Genomic DNA, 17,354 nt, shown 5'->3' on the forward strand with positions numbered 1-17,354 from the left:
GCCCCGACCTCTACTTTCTTTTTACAGGTCATAGTAAAGAAGGTTTTGAGATCAGAAAACAGGTCACAATGGACCTGCGGGGAAATTAAGTCAATGTCCGCCTGTGTAAGGGCAGCTTTGAAAGCGGGAGATTGATTGGGCAACCACATCCTTCATTACAGCTAGATCCCCTTCGTTATCAATAAGCCTTGACCATCTAACAGAATAACATTTTACTTTTCTGTGACGTTACAAATTCTGCTCCTTCAGTCATGTTGTTCTGTGTTATGCTACAGGAAATTAAAAAAACTATTTTTTAATATAAAACATTACACATATTTATTAAATACAGTTATATTTCAGTGAATATACTTACAATGTTTAGTTTGATGTCAACAAAAAGGTCTAGGAGATGATTTCAATCTTTATTTTCTATTTTCTAGATGTATTTTCTGTTGGTAAGACAAAAAATGTAAATAATATGATGACATTGTAGCTGATAGGGAGTTTAGGGGAAAAGGGACATTTGGGTGGGTATTTAAGGGTGTTCAATAGTTTGAAAATTATATACTTACTGTTTGATCCTGTTTAATTAGTGAGTGTTTAGAAATTTTGGATGCTTTTTCAGTTTTCTGTAGAGGAGATAGATAAGAAATAAAGGGGCCCATTAGGATGGCGGTCGGATTTCCCCCGCCAGGCTGGCGCTAACCACCGCCGGCCTGGTAGGGGCAATCCATCCGCCATACTCTCCTGAATGTCCCCCGCCATATTAGTATGGCGGGGGGACCGCGGCAGACGGAAAGACTGTATGCCGCTTTTCCACCGTGGTCGCCTTGCGGCCAGGGCGGAAAAGATTCAATATGGTGGCAGTGTCTAATAGACACCGCCAGCCATATTACGATGGGCCAGGACAGATGCCTTTCCGTGGCGACAATGCCGCCACAAAAAGGCATGCGGTCTTCACTTTGGGGGCCCCCTGCTGGCCCCCAGAGTCAAGGACAGGTGGGGGGGTGCACACGGGGGGTACCTGTGGTACTCCCCTACATTTACATTAACAAAGCGGCAGGCACCGCGCGGTGCCTGACGCTTTGTTAATGCAAATGCATCAGCCCATTTAAAGCATTGTGGCGGGCGGTGCTGAGTGCACCGCCAGCCACAATTCTAAAAATGCAGGAAGCGCCCGCAACAGTGGCGGGTGCATCCTAATAACCCCCACGGGACCCCCGCCATTATGGCGGGCGGTCCCAAACACCGAAAGGATGGCAGGTGGACTTAGTCCGCCTGCCATCCTAATGGACCCCAAAATATGCATTAATGAATTACGTTTGAAAATGAGTTGTAGGTGGATAGGAAAAATGTAAAATATACTTACATTGTTATTTTGTTGGTGAGAAAATATTTTGCTGGCTTTTGAAGATATCTGTTGAGCAGATAGAATTGTTAGAAAAGAAAGATTAGTAAATGAGGTGTCAGAACTAATTTAAGTCGAATGCTAATAGTATTGTTATATTTTAAATACAGTTTTACTTACTTAGTGCAGTTTTAAAGGTTTCTTCAGTAATGACAAATTTCTTTCAGGGAACAGTCGAGCAGAGTTTCACCTTCTTCTTTATTGTACGTTAGAAGTGTAAAAGAGATGCAAATATTTTATGCTTATGTAGTGTTTATTTAATTAGTTGCTTTATGTCATTGGTGTATTTTAAAATGTGAGCATTTGATTCGTTCAAAATAATTGTTTCAATTGTTTTGGCTGTTTGTTTCCAAATAAAGGAAACGCTAATTAAGGACTTGTTAGTAGAAAGTGATGATTTTCTTGTTTTTCTTTTTTAAATGTATTAAAGATTGTTTTTCATGTGACATAATGCAAGCATTATAATTTTCAAAGCCTTTATTTTATTATTATAATTGTTATTTTGCAAAAAAGTTTACATTTTATATGTTGATGTGTTTGAAAGTAATTACTTTTTATGTTATTTAAGTGTTTTCTATTGTATGATAATGTCAACTTATATTTGGTGCTAAAGATATATTTAATTTACCTGTTTTTCAATAGTTGATATTGATTAAAAATCGATAATATTGATGTCTATATTTTGGTATTCGATATTTTTGTTAATTTGTATGTGTTTTTAAATTTAACAATATTTTTTTAACAACATTTTATATTTCTATAATGTTGTGTACAATATTTTTTATAGACGATATTGTGTACTCAATATTTTTGTATTTTTGTAAATCAGTATTGGTAGTCCATATTATTGTACTCGATTTTATGACAACGATATTTTGTCAATACGATATTTTGGTTGTCGATATTATGTCAATGATCCATTTTCAGTTCTGCCCCCTCGTATTTGTCACTCTCCACCTCTTGTCATAAGAGCCACACTTAGCTACATAAGATTCAGGCAATTACTAAAAACATGGCTTTTTAAACAAGCATATGACTAATTCTTGTGAGTAGGCCTTAGTACTTTTGTTATCGAAGTGCCAAGAAACTGTCCCGGCGTATGTGCACTCAACAAATACTAGTAACATAACATAACAAAACATAAGAGGTAAGAGGGTCTAGCATTCGAAAAGAATGGGGGTTACTAAATGGCCTGCTTGGTCCTCAATGCCATTTCTCCTTACTCGTTGCAATACTCTCAATGCGCCAACAAGTGGCTTTCCTCTGTTTATGTGAGTGGGTTAAAGGGAGACAGGCAAGTTTACGATTACTCATGTGTTTCCACTGAAAATAAAGACTGTATTTCACACCGTAACTTGAGCTGTATGTTGATTAAATATGATATTGCTCAGACCTTCAGTGGACACCGGACCAGATAGACATTCACAATAAAATTCCACATGATCTTATGTCCACATCCCTCTCTCTGATGGTCAAAGATAATACTAGTTTCAGTGATCTTTTTTTAACAAAAGGATCTTTGATGCATCAGGCTTGCGTGTTCAAAACCTTTCCCACAGTGAAGTGAATTGCTCTGTCTTGACCACTACTATTCTAACGGCACTCTGAAGATTAGAGACAAATGTTGCAACGATTTTAAGTTGAGACCCAAAGACCTCTAACATATCTCACAACTCCTAAACTGGGCTAGACACCCTAGAGTGAGAGAATTTGGTGAAGAAGATGACAGGAGTGAAAGGCATGATCACAGATAGGGGCACTAGCAAACCACTCTTGCATCTTTATCACTCTTCAGACAGACCTACCCCCTAGCGTAATTAGCGTACAGAGGACAATGGTCAATGGACCTTGCCCTCACCTTGATCGAAGCTGACAGGCTCCACATCTGTGATAGAGAAAATGAATCTCTAAAACAGCGCAAATGCTGTAAAATTAATGTACGGGATATCTGACCCCAGTTTGTCTGAAAGCCATGTGTAATGCTCCTGACAGTTGCTGTAAGGGTTGTGATTCACTTAGGACTTCTATCCACATGTGGTGGGATTGCTGCATATGTAAATATGGGAGAAACAAAATCAACAAGTTCTCCTTCAATAGCTCAAAAGAATTTACAATTGATCATTTTAGCAATTGCAATACCACCTTCGTTTTATATATCATTATATGTTCTTGTGGCAAAACGTATGTTGGGAGTAGCATACGAAGTTCAAAAACACGCATTCAAGAGCATATAAGAGCAATAAGGAACACAGATGCTAAATATCCAATGGCTAATCATATTTGCAGTGAACATCCACGCAACAAAGACATTGAATTTCATGCCATTGACCATGTAAAGAGTAATGAAAGAGGTGGGAATCGAGAACTATCCCTACGACAACTTGAAGCTAAATGGATTTGTCGTCTTCGTAGTGTGAAATTTGGACTTAATTACAATCATGCAGTATCATTAAACTATACCTTTGTAGAAAGAAGAAAAATGATGCCTAATAAACTACACATTATATGAACATCTTTATATGTACACATTTATAGTGCATCTTCAACAAACTATCTAAAAATAAGAGGCATCATTCAGCTATACCTTTGAACAGACTTAAAAATATATATTACTGTATAGACTGTTTTGTAAACAAACTTCAAGTGCAGTAAAAATAATCCCAATATACATCTCTATATTTAATAATATATTTTAAACAACACCGTTTTACAATAATGTGAAATCTATTTTAAATAAACCTAAAAAATATATAACTCACCTCTCAAATAAATCTCACAAACTCAGACAGGATTTTTTTTTTACACACAGTCAATATAGATCACCAGACTCTGCAAGGTAAAACCAGTAATGCAAGATTTACCTCTATTTTTCCATACAAATACACATAAGCAACAAATGACATTGCTTATCAGAGATTTTCAAATTGAAAAACACATTTCCATTGGTTATAGATAATAACCCTTTTCAACGGATGTATGACGTTACAACGGCTATTTTACAACGCATTCCATTACAACGCATGCCATTACAATGAGTTGTCTAAAAATACCTCTACAACACATTCCATTACAATGCATACTAACTTTACAATGCATACCATTACATTGCATGTATGGTAAGTATTGGATAGTATAGGGATAAAAATTACTATTCTAACACCAGGGGGTGCAACAGTAGGGAAAGTGCTGGATAGTGTAGGGGTTAAAATTACTATTCTAACTCCAGGGGGTGCAACAGTAGGGTAAGTTTTGGATAGTATAAGGGTACTATGTGTTGTAATGGTATGCGTTGTAATGACTGTGTTGTAATGACATGCATTGTAATGGTATGCGTTGCAGTGTCATGCGTTGTAATGGTTGCGTTGTAATGGCATGCGATGTAATGGATCTTGCGTTGTAAAAGGTTTGTTGTAATGGTAGTGCGTTGTAAAAGTTGCGTTGTAAAGGTTGTTTCCCCTTTTCAACTGACCTCTTCACCCCTTCTGCTTAATGCCATTTTCTATAGCAACAGGTCATGGAATATTCAACTTAACTGACAGGTCACAAGTTCACCTCAGAATCTCTCATTTTACCAACTGACTACCTCAGCTACATACATCTTTTGATTAGCTACAGAGATCCCTTCAAGATGCTTTCAGTGTGGATTGTTGATCACAGCTATGTATTCCTGTGCAAAAGGTATGCTGAACACAGAGGTATTGACAAAGACCTAACTTTGCAAAATGTACACATTAAATGGATTGGACAGAGAGGATTAAAGTAGCACCGATTGTCACCTTTGCTTAAAACCTTTTTTTCATCTCCAACCCCCTGGCCTCATGATTGTGCTCTGTGGTGGCAATGACCTAGGCACTTTGACTGGGGTAGGTCTGGAAGTGCTAATGAAGGACAAATTTGTAGAATTGATGTTGCTTTTACCCCAACCTGTCTGCTCTAACATTTGCCAACGACAGAAATGGAAGGGGTCCAATCAATCTTATCCACAAATTGAGAAAGCTAGAAATAAATGTTAATAAAGCTGTTTCTGCTTACCTCAGAGACCATTCACTGGGCTCCTTATAAACCACAATCTACGTTTCTGTTAGAAATGGGATCTCTGGTTGGCTGAGGTTTGGGCCAAAGCCAGGCAGGGACAACCACTCTAGTTAGGGCAAGGGAGTTACACTCAAAAGATAACCCCTGCTCACCCCCTTGGTAGCATAGCACGAGCAGTAAGGCTTATCCCGGAGGCAATGTGTAAAGCATTTGCGCACGCACCCACCAGCAACAACATCCCAGGCCCCCACAAAAGGAACTCCACACAAGGTTATATCAAAAATAGCCTTTGTATTCTCCAAACACATTAGAATAATATTCACATTATGTACACTGGGCCAACTGGCACGGGCAATATTTACAAGGGATTATGTACACTTGACAGGGCCACATGGACCACTGTCAGGATCATCACAAAGTGAACTTGGTAAAGAAATAATAAAATGATACATATGAACTTAGAACACAGCCAGTAGTCACTGGCAGACACTATACTCAGCGTCAACCTGTAATATAAATCATACCAGGCAAAGTATCCCACAAATCTAAATACATTAGACCCTAACCACCTAAGTAAAAATTACACTAGGGGCGTAAATCACACATGGAAGTACAATCTCAATAGGTGAAAGAACCTCATAGTCATAAACCATATCGAGAGGTATCAAATAGGGTGCGCAAAACATACTATACACAATACATTTCCTAGCACCCAAAAGCATTAGCACATAAATCACATTAGGGCCTGGGGCTCTATCCATTTAACCATCCCCCTGGCCAACTGGGCATTTCAGATAGGGGACTCAAACGCCCTATGTCCACAGAGTCAGGGCTGCTGCCTGAGCAGCGAAGGTCCAGGGTGCGCCACTGCGCAAAACCTAAACGTCGCAGCTGCCCACTACTTGCTGGGCAGCTAAGACCAACAACAGGGAGGCCTAAACGATGCAGCTGGCACTAATTACTGCGCAGCTGGGGAAGGCCTGGCACATCGGTGCCACTTCTGTCCATCTCAGGGACTTTCTCAAGCAATGCGCCTAAACGGTGCAGCTACCCTCTACTTGCTAGGCAGCTGTAAAAGTTAACATGCGGCATGGGCCCTCAATGGCCCTTAACAGCACTGCGCCAAACGTTGGAGCCATCTAGGCTCTAGAAACAAATTTGCCCCTTGAAGCACACAGACTCCTGAAATGGTTATGCATCACAAAGAGAGCAGGAACTGGCCCCCAAGCACTGTGGAGTGCACTGGTGCTCTGAAATAAATGTGTACATGGTGGAGCCAACACAGGCTCTAAAATTAAGTATGTCTCAAGCCCCTCATGGGGACTCAAAAAAATGGTGGCCCAAAAGCATGGAAGCCCCACGGGGCTCTGTGGAACAAATGGGGCACCAAGCCCCTCACGGGGACTTTAAACACATCAGGGCCAAAGCAGAACTTGCCCCTGAAGACTGTGGGGCCCACGGGGGCTCCCCGCAATCAAACATGCCCCCTGTTGGAGCGGCCCGCTGCCAAGTGGGGAAACTCGAGAAACTACCAGAGACAACCCTGAGCTCTCTCTTACTGTCTCTCTCTCTCTCTGTGGTGTCTCTCCTGCGCTCTCTTCTTTGCCGGCAGCAGGGGCAGGCACCGGCAATGTGCCTCCTACCCCCTCCGCCTTCCACCGCTACTGGCTGGTACCTGTGAGGCTCTCCCTCAGCAATGGGAGCCCCGCACGGGCAGGCACCAGCATTCTCTTCCGGGGGGATTTCTCCTCACGGCGCGGGGCTTCCCTCCACCACACGGAAGCCCCACATAGAAAGCAGTCCTCTGGCGTCCTTCCAGCCCGGCTGCAGGCCCCGCCCCCTGTCACGGGCAGGAGTGACTGGCTTCCGGGTCGGTTGAATTGAGCCGCGGCAGGGATACTTCCTAGGTGAAAAACGAGGGGTAGGCTCTCTCGAGAGCAAAAATAAAGGTAGAAGCGGGGTGGGCAACCGCTTGGGCTCCCATAAACGGGGTGGGCACACGTATGAATTATACCATAAAAACGTAGACGCAGGGTGGGTATCTGCGCACTAGCAATAATTAAATAAGAGGGATGGCACCTGCAATTGCGACAGAACGGGGGACTCCCCAAAGGGGGGGTTCCCTCCCAAAGGGGGCTGCAGCACAGTGCTGCTCAGCCCACGCTTCTCCCTTTCAGGGAAAATTAAAGGATAGCGCTTCCAGGTGCTAGATGAAGCCAAAAATCCTGGAATTAAAAGCAAAGCACTCCCAGGTGCAGGTCAAGTGCTTGAAGTCCTGGAGGCATCAGGGGGGAAATGTAGGGCCCAGGGGATAGCACACAGGGCACTCCAGTAAGGAGGCAGCCCACAGGGCGGTCCCTCCTGGGCCCCACCAGCAGCAAGCCCCATCTGTCAGGATTCCAAAAGAGAACAAAGGAAACAAGGTCCAGGAAGTCCATCAGGCATCCAGGGGCAGGGCAGGGCCCAGGGGCCAGCACACAGGGCCCTCCAGCATGGAGGCTGCCCCCATGGCGGTCGCTCCTGGGCCCCACCAGCAGCACGCCCTTGGTATATTCAAGTAGGAGAACAAGAACATTTTCATGGGGTCACAGCCCCTCATTTATACAGCGAAATCCTTTGTTCCCAAAGGTGTAGGCAAGGGGAGAACCAGATGCAACTGGTTCTGGAGCACTTGAGCTTTTTGTTTTGCTCAGATCCTCTTCTCCTATTCACAGGATGGGTCAGGGACATCAGACGCACCACAGGGGGTGGAGCCAGCATTGTGGAGGGAAGGCCCAGCCCTATTCAGGTCCCAGGTGCAACTCCTCCCTCCCATCTACATGCAGATCTCCCTATTCACCACCGTGTAGACCCATCCTGGCTTCTGGAGCCAAGCACACCAGCCAGCTCCTGTCAATCACAAGCCAGACAGTCAATTCACATTCACTGCAACTTCTAAAAGTGGCACTTCTACACTAGTCATATTAAATCTGCGCACACCATCGCGCAAGTCATATTAAATCTGCGCACACCGTCGCGCAAGTCATATTAAATCTGCGCACACCATCGCGCAAGTCATATTAAATCTGCGCACACAGTCGCGCAGCATTTAATCTCACGAGTTTGCACATATAAAACTCGCCCTTGCACTCCTCTCACATTAGGAACTACCATGGACACACATATCCCCCATGCATTCCTATGGGAGGGCAGGCTAATCTCACCACACGCACTCAGAGAGCTAACGCACTTTACACTGGACCACAGTTCTAAAGTGCGCAGAGACCAGAAATTAACTAACATCATGTCATATTAAAAGGCAAAAAGTTAAGGGGTGAACCTGCCAAAAGGGCCAAGTCCAACAGTTTCCATATGGAGGGCATCGACAGGAGTGACAGAGTACACTTCACTGATGAAGGGAATAGTGTTTCTGAACAACTTAAAGCTCTGCATCCGCACTTACATGTAGCTGCAAGAAACTCATAATAAACACAGGGGCTCTTTTTAGAGCCACCCAATAACCCAACATATAACCTAGGTTTATATAAAAAAATCGTACTTATTTTTGCTAGGAGTCACCCACCCAGCATGCCTTAGAGCAGCGCACCCATCGCGTTCACACTAGGTGGCCGCACTGAGTGCCCCGCACCCCTCGCATTCTACCAGAGGCTGCGCTGGGAGCCACGTACCACTTACGTTCATGCCAGGGGGGCCACACTGGGAGCTGTGCACCCCCTGCGTTTACACCAGGGGGTTGCATTGAGCACGGTGCTAGGGTCGCAACCAACATTTTTTTTTAAACCGTACCCTTTCATTAATTTACATTTGCCACAAGAACCCCACCCCCCGGAGAATGCTCAAATATAATTTTTATTAAACGGAGGCGGGGGCTGTCACCCCCTCCTTGCCCATTTTGGGGCCCAGGGACCCCATCCCCAGGGACCTGGCCTTGTGGTTAGGGACCGTGGGGTGAGACCAAATACCCCCATGGTTCCACCGGCTCCCCGCTTCTTGCGGGAGCCAGCATTGCTTTTCCACATGGGGGCTGTTGACATGCAGCCCCCATGATTGCTTCCAAAATCCAAAGCACGTTTGCTATGACTGGGCAGGAGCCAGCCCCCGGGGGGTGGTGGTCCCCAGGCCCATCAAGGGCTCCAGGAGGGGGGCTGAGTGGCCCCCCTCCCAACTACTGTACAGCCCCAGGGAGGTGGTAGTCCCCGGGGCTTGGGGGTCCATAACAGACCCCCGAATTTGCATGATTAGTGCTCTGGGGAGGTGGCAGTCCCTGGGGCATATGAGGGGGCTCGAGCTCCCTTCACAGGTTTAATATTTATTTAAAAAGAGAAGCCTCTGGGGTTGTGGTCCCCGGGGCTGTAGGGGGGACATGTGCCCCCTACTAATATTTGAGAAAAGCCCCAGGGTTGGTGATCCCCGGAGCTTGGGGTGGCCTTGGAGGCCTCCCACAAATAAAACAAGCCCTGGGAGGTAGGGGTCCCTGGGGCTACGGGAGGGCCATGTGCCCTCCCGCTTATTATAAACGTAGCCCCGGGGTAGCGGAGGCCCCCCGCAGGCCCCCGCTAATATTTTTTGGTAGTGCCCTGGGACCTGGCCCACACAGGGGCCTCAATTAAATGAAGCGCAAGAGCCCCAGTGCAAATTTTGCCGATATTTTTTTTGATAAAATGCTATTTTTGTACTTGGGTGTCCTTTGGGACCCCTGAGCAGGCCCAGGGGGTCAGGGTGTTTCTACCCTTTCCCCTTTTCTTGGTTTTTAACTTTTGTTTTACTGTTTTCTTGTGACTCGGTTCTACCAAATCACAAGATGACTGCCAACACTTCCTGGTTTGAAGCCAATCACAGTGAAACTCGTGCTCTGGAGGGTTTGCGACTCCACATTGTCCCTATATATCAAAACTTTTTCTTTTTCACATTTCTCAGGAACTACTGAACGGATTAACACCATTTCACAAAAAGGGCTCTTTCTGAACCCAGGGCTACCTTTTTGCCAAATTTGGTGTAATTCCGTTGAGCAGTTCGAGCTGTAGCTGTGTCTAAATTACATGGGGAAAATATTTTTTGGGACCCCCCTTTTTTCTCAGCCCCCGCTTGATGAGTCACCCCAAAACTTTCAAGACAGGAGCGGGCCGCTAGTTTAGAAAATTTCGTGAAGATTCGTCAACCGGCGCAAAAGATATTGAGAAAACAAAAAACGTTTTTTACTATGGAAACTAGGTCCTAAGTATAACTACCTACTGGCGATCAATGGAAAAAAACACAGGTTTAAGGGGCGTTATAATTAGTTGGACATTTCACTCAGAGAAAGTCTGCCGTTATAGTTAGTTCAGCTAACTATTACTTGTGCCCCCGCAATGCACTGCTGATGACATCACATATTACATCACTTATGACATGATCAGTGACATCACTGATGACATCAATGATGACATCTCAAATGACATCACTGATGACATCACTGATAACATCATCCAGTGAGTCAACCAACCCAATTTCTCACAAAAACCATGAGTAATTTATCTTTGTATTTGCTATTTTTAATTGATTTGAATCATACTGATTTATACATTCCTGTATTCACTACTGATTTCTGACCACATGAAATGAATTGAGTTTGTATTTTTGCTAATCTGCTACTAAACATTCATGGTTTACAAATCTACTACCCTATGTTATCATTGTATGGCCTAATTGCTTCACTGTCATAGATGTATTATTGATTTTTGAAGCCATGCCTAAGTCTGGTACTAATGGTTCATCAACTGGAGCTCCACTTGTACTTGAGTTTGCACCAACGATCTGCACCACTGCAAATCCCATCTACCCTGTAATAGTACCCTTATAGTGCATTGCCCATAAATCAGTGGTGTCACAATCCACTTAGGTTGATTAATAGAGTCAAGTGCAGGCCTCACCCTTTAGGAAACACATTTATTGAGAAAATCATCACCTGTTGAGGCCTGAGGCGGTTTGAGGATTGGGAGTAAGACTGAAGACGAGCAGGAGGAAAAAGCCCCTGGTGTGCTAATACAGACCTTTCAAATGCTGATTCTGAATCCAACTTGGAAACTTTTTCATCACTAAATTGATCATGTGGATTAGAATCCTTGTACCCTGGGAAATGTGTTCTTTACTGTTCCAAGCACCTTCGATGTTATGATATTGTTTGCTGATCTAAAATACAAATCAACATTGATACTATGTTTCCGTATGAGCAGTTCAGACACACATTTGGAGACATAATGTTTGATGAAGATTATATATGGAATGCCACGCCACTGCTCACTTGGTGATGGTTCTTACCTGCATCAAACCAAAGCTGGGGCCCATCTCACACCAATTAAAGGTAGTGGGAGTATAATAACACGACATATAAGAAATGATTCCAGCAATCACGGCCGGATCCATGCACAAACTGTTGCCAACTTCCAAAATCATTGGTTTGTACTTGGACATGTATTCGAGGTCAGTTTCTGCCATCTGGTAGGATGCTTTGACCCCTGCAGCGAAAATGGTAAAGTAGTGAAGATTATTGTTGGCATTGTTGTTTGATCATCAACATTCTTCCCAGTCAAATATCCAGAGCCACATGCATGGGAATCAAAACAGAAATGGTCAATACCATTCTATAGATGCTGCAACACCATTTGCTAATAGCGTAACACAATTGTACAACTTTAGGACTGCCTGTGCTTAAAATATGTTTTTAGAAGCATTCAGAAAGAGGAAGGGGTCCCTTGGAGACCACCTCCCATTTGCGAATAGGTTACTTGAAGCAGGCAGTAAAATGCAAATGTTTTGTGACTGCATTTCGGCAACAGAGCCTTCACACATACCACTGTGAGTCACTATTAGGTAGAGACGCCCTTAACATGCCCCATATTAATAAAGAATTGCAAACCATTGTTGAATTAGGTAATAGGTTACCGAATTACAAAATAGGGCTTTGTATATAGAGAAATGCTTTTTTCCGGTCGTAAAAGGTCAGATTCTATGAATTGAGTCATTTGCAACCTAAAAAAACATTGTACATCTGGCACTTCGAAATGCTACTCACATAAAAAATAACATAGATCATTCACAATTTGGTGTGGGTGACTTGAAAATGTAGCAAATCCGACTTTTCTACATGGTTACCCCCTATTTTTTGCTTTTTTCTGGATCTTATTTTTCCTTGTTATTGAACTCTGTGCACTGTACATCTGTTAAAGGAGAATAACGTGCTGGCGCTCCCCTATTAAACATGGTTAAATTGGCATATCCCTTATTGACATATTTATCTCGCAGACAAGTCCCTAGTATTTGGTGTCAAAATGTGCTCAGGGCCTGGAGGTTAAATGGCACCTACGAACTGCAGCAACAATTGTGCTATCCATACGTTTGACCTGTAATAAATGGCTTCAGGCCTACCATGTGTAGACTGACTACAGCAGCCTCAAACCTGCTGTCAAACTTGTCGAAATAACACTCTTTGACTTGTGAAATGCCTGTTTTAAAATATTAATAAGTCACCCCTAAGCACAATCTGTTGCCCACACAGTAGTGTCCCTGATATTTTTAAAAAGGAACATGTACAGAGTTAAAGTTGGCATGTTTCTCCAAGGACTATCCCCAAAAGTTATTTTCCTTCACCAGGCTATAGCTGTATCCTAGAAAATGTTAAAGTATAATTATAAACTTTAATCTATAACTTTTAACATGAAACAGCTATAATATTCATGAAGTCCCCTTGGCTGCTGAAGGTTGTTGGGGACAAGAACCCCTATTGTTGCCACAAGTAAGTCACCAACAGCTAGTTTACTCAGACCTCATCATGGGCCCACCCCTTTCTCAACTACTATGAAAATGCACCTCCGAGCACACTACTGGTTGGTGGATGAAGTCCCTTTGGCTGCTGAAAGTCATTGGAGGCCAAGAACCCCAATTATTTTCAGCATTAGTCCCAAACAGCGGGATTGCTCAGACCTCATTGGAGTCCCTGCCCCTTTTTCAACTGCTCTGCAAACATGCCTCCTGGCACGCTACTTTTGTGGGAAATAGTCTAGGGGTGAGAGTCTAGGTAAACTCCACTCTGCTGGTGGTTGGCAGAGTTTTTGCTTAACTCTGCATCCCAACCACCAGAGTTTACCGCCCACCCTATCAGAAACTCATGCACCCACTCACACACCCACTCTGACACTGATATACCCACTTACAATGGGATTGTCCCACTCATACTCTCTCACACTCAATTACAAACCTACTCAGATACTCATACACTCAGTGAGGCACTCTTGCACTCACTCACACACTAAGTGTCAAAGGTTAGTGATTACAGTTAGGAAATTATATTAAAAAACACCTTATAAATTCACTTAAAGAAATCAAAGGTCACAAGGATGTTGTAGTTAAGAAATAGTTTCTGAAAAACCTTAGAAATTCACTGAACTAGTCACACACCCACTCACCCACCATGAAACCTCTCATATATTCAATCACACACCCACTCCACTACTCACATACCCATACACAGACCCATACAAGTACTTACACAGCCACTCACTTACACATAGAGCCACTTATATACCCAGATACTCGCTTATAGAGCCTGATCAAACAACCAGTCACTCACCCATGCAGCCACTATTAGATTTGGGGGTCTCTGGTTGGCACAGGTAAATACTTGTGACAAGCAGGGACCCTCTCCACTAGTCAGGATAAGGGGATCACCCTCTAAAATAACCCCTGCTCACCCTCTAGGTAGTGTGGCGCAAGCAGACAAGGCTTATCTCAGGAGCGTGTTACAGGTTAAGCATTTGTGAACACATACTGTAACTCAGGTACACCACAAATGGACACCAGTCTAGCGTTGTATCAAAAATAGTATATTTTATATTTATATTTAAGTAGACTTAATACAAAACCCATATAACGTTTTAAATCAGGCCACAGTACTTTTTATGCAAGGATATGATTATCTTACTGAAATGCGTATCTCTTAGGCTCATGCGAGTCGTGCTGACTGTGCGGAATGTCGTGGGACAGATCGTAGCATAAACAAAGAGTTAAAGCAATGTTGCGGACTCTCGGGCCTGCACGAGTCAGAGTACGACTCTCACAGTACCTTTCTTAAATGTAGAGTTGTGGGTGCGGATGAGGAGTGGGTAGGCGAGGCATCCTAGGAGCAACTTGGCGGCACCTCTCCTGTTGGTGCGTGTCCGGCTCGTGCAGGCATCTCAGTCTGAGACGTACGAGCGGGAGGCACCCGGGGAGTGAAGCAGGTGATCCTTAGGTGTGGAGCCTTCGGCGTGCACGACATTCGTCCGCGTAGTGCCTCTTGAGCGGGGGGAGGCCTTTCCTTTCTGTCAGCAGCGTGGCGTCTAGGAGCTGGCACGCTTCGGCGTACGAGTGGTCTCCTTCCAGGCGGGGCTGCTGCTCTCTTGGTGCACTGTGAAAGGGGGCGGGTATGCTTCGGGCGTACGGGCCAAACTTGCGATGCGCTCACTACATGTATTCCCACAGCAGAGACACTGCGAGCAGTGTAGTCTCTCGTGGGAGGGTGAAGCGGATGCAGGCAGCCCAGCGGGATGGTGTTGGTGCGGCTCGTAGGCAGAGCGGCTCACACGGTGCGGGCGGTCACAGGTACGGCTTCACTGCTGTCCCGGGATACGGAGCACACTCAGCTGGCGGTTCCAGCAGCAGGGGGAGATCAGCAACTTCCAGCAGCTCGGGTTCAAGGCAGGGTGATTCCAATGGTCCTGGGACTCCGTTCAGGGGGCAGGCTCACATGCAAGCCCTTGGAGATTGTTTCAAAAAGCACAAGTTGAATCAAAACTCACTTCAGACTTTTCATCTCCTTCTTGCAGCAAGGCACCCACTACAGGCCAGTCTCCCAGGTCAGAGACAGTAATCCTCCATGCAGCTTTTCCAGGTCCTTCTCGCCGGGCAGAGGTACTTCTTGGCGTAAATAGGATGTGATTTCTTAGGAGCAGGGCTCCTATACTTATACTGCAAATCTTTTGTTCTTGCAAGCCAGTTCCTGAGCACTTTGTTTTGGAGAGACTAGCATTTCTTTCAGTGTGTAGGGCAGGGACATCAGACGCTCTGCACGAGGTGGAGCCAGCATTGTGGTGACAAGTACAATCCAGGAGTACTCTGTTGACAGTCTTCCCTTCTCTCTTACAAGGGGCAGGGCAGAGACATCATACGCTCCCCAGGGGGTGGAGCCAGCATTGAGGTGGCAGAGCACAGCCCTATTCAGAGTCAAGGGCCACTCCTCCCACCCATCCTGGTGTAATCTCTCTATTCACCACCTGGCAGCCCCAGCCTGTCTCCAGGAATTCCCTAGCCCTGTCACACACAGAAACTAGACAGCAGATACACATTCTAGCAGAGGCGGGCTGAAATGGTTAGGCAAGCAAATACCAACTTTCTAAAAGTGGTATTTGCAAACACAGAAGATTAAAATACACTTTGCTAAAAGATGTATTTTATAATTATGAGTTCAGGCATACCAAACTCGAATTTCTACCATGTTCCCTGAGTCTGGTAGGATTATAGAGTGTAATAATTCTAGCAGCCCATTCTGGCTTAAGAGAACAGGTAGCCTTACAATAGTGAAAAACGAAAATGGCTGTAATTCATTATTAGGGCATGCCACACACATCAGGGCTTGTCCTACCTCATGCTTACAATGCACCCTGCCCTTGGGCCTACCTTAGGGGTGACTAATATGAAGTTAAGGGAAGGTTTAGGGTCTGGCAAGTGGGTGCACTTGCGCAGTCAGCATGACAGTACCAGACTGCACGCAGGTTCTGCAATGGCAGACCTTAGACATATTTTACCAGGCCGATTCTGTGGGTGGCATAACCAGTGCTGCACACCCACCAGCAGCATTTGTATTTACAAGCCCTGGCACTCCTGGTGCACTGTACTAGGGACTGACAGTAAACCAAATAAGTCAATCATGGAAACTAATCAATGTATATATTTGTATGTAGGGAGCACTTGCACTGTGGCACTGATTGGCAGTGGCACAGTGCTCTGAGCAGCTAACACCAGCAAAAACACATGAGGCAACAGCAAAAATGAAAGGGAGACACACACCAATGGTGCCAGGTCTATCAGCCACTCACACAGCCAAACACTCACCCATGACACACCCAGTTATTCACTTATACAGCCCCTCACACACCCACTCTCTGACCCATACAGCCTCTCAACGGTGCTACTCAATCACCAATACAGCCACCCACACATTCACTCACGCCCCCACAGCCACTTACACACCCATCCAGACATCCACACAACCACTTATACAGCAACTCACTCACCCATACAGCAATGCCACAGGTACTCACTCTTCTACGCAGTCAATCATGCACCAACTGACTTTTTTTCCAGAGGTTTATATAACGCAAACTTGACCCCGAAGGTATTAGCGCACTTTACATGACCACCAGTTGCGTCACAGATGAGCACATATATTTTCGTTAGGCACCCGAAGATTAATTGATTTGCCAAGAATCACAGCATGTTGAGCGACCCTGCAGAGATTTGAACCCAGTTCCCGAGCCTCGAGGTCGACCTCTTAAGCACTCACTCACCCATACAGTCACTTACACATCCAGTGACTCACTCATATATCATTCAGACACCCACTCACTCACCCATACAGTCACTGACACACCCACTCACCTAGCCATACAGCTACTCACATAGCCACTTCCCCCCACCCATATAGCCAATGACATACCCACTCACTCAACAAAATAGGCACTCACAAAGCCACAAATTCACCCACACAGCTACCTAAGCACCCACTTGTACATCAATACAGCCACTTACACTACCACTCACACACCCGTAAAGTCACTCAGATACCCACTCAAACACGAATACATACAGTCACACAGTGACTCACGTGAACTATATTAAAAAAGGAATCACTCAGTAG

General features: G+C 44.7%; 1 protein-coding gene across 1 annotated transcript in view; it reads right to left on the minus strand.

The window, feature by feature from the left end:
* Positions 1 to 17,354, minus strand: part of LOC144805541 (lysozyme g-like) — a 219,560-nt gene that overhangs the window by 16,840 nt on the left and 185,366 nt on the right. The window contains exons 4-5 of the mRNA XM_078672073.1: positions 11,723 to 11,919; positions 11,455 to 11,593 (exon numbers count right to left, since the gene is read on the minus strand). Coding sequence (XP_078528199.1) covers positions 11,455 to 11,593; positions 11,723 to 11,919 — 336 coding nt within the window. The remainder of the gene's footprint in view (positions 1 to 11,454; positions 11,594 to 11,722; positions 11,920 to 17,354) is intronic.

This window comes from Lissotriton helveticus (genome assembly GCF_964261635.1).
Source record: "Lissotriton helveticus chromosome 1_1 unlocalized genomic scaffold, aLisHel1.1 SUPER_1_unloc_14, whole genome shotgun sequence".
NCBI lineage: Eukaryota > Metazoa > Chordata > Amphibia > Caudata > Salamandridae > Lissotriton > Lissotriton helveticus.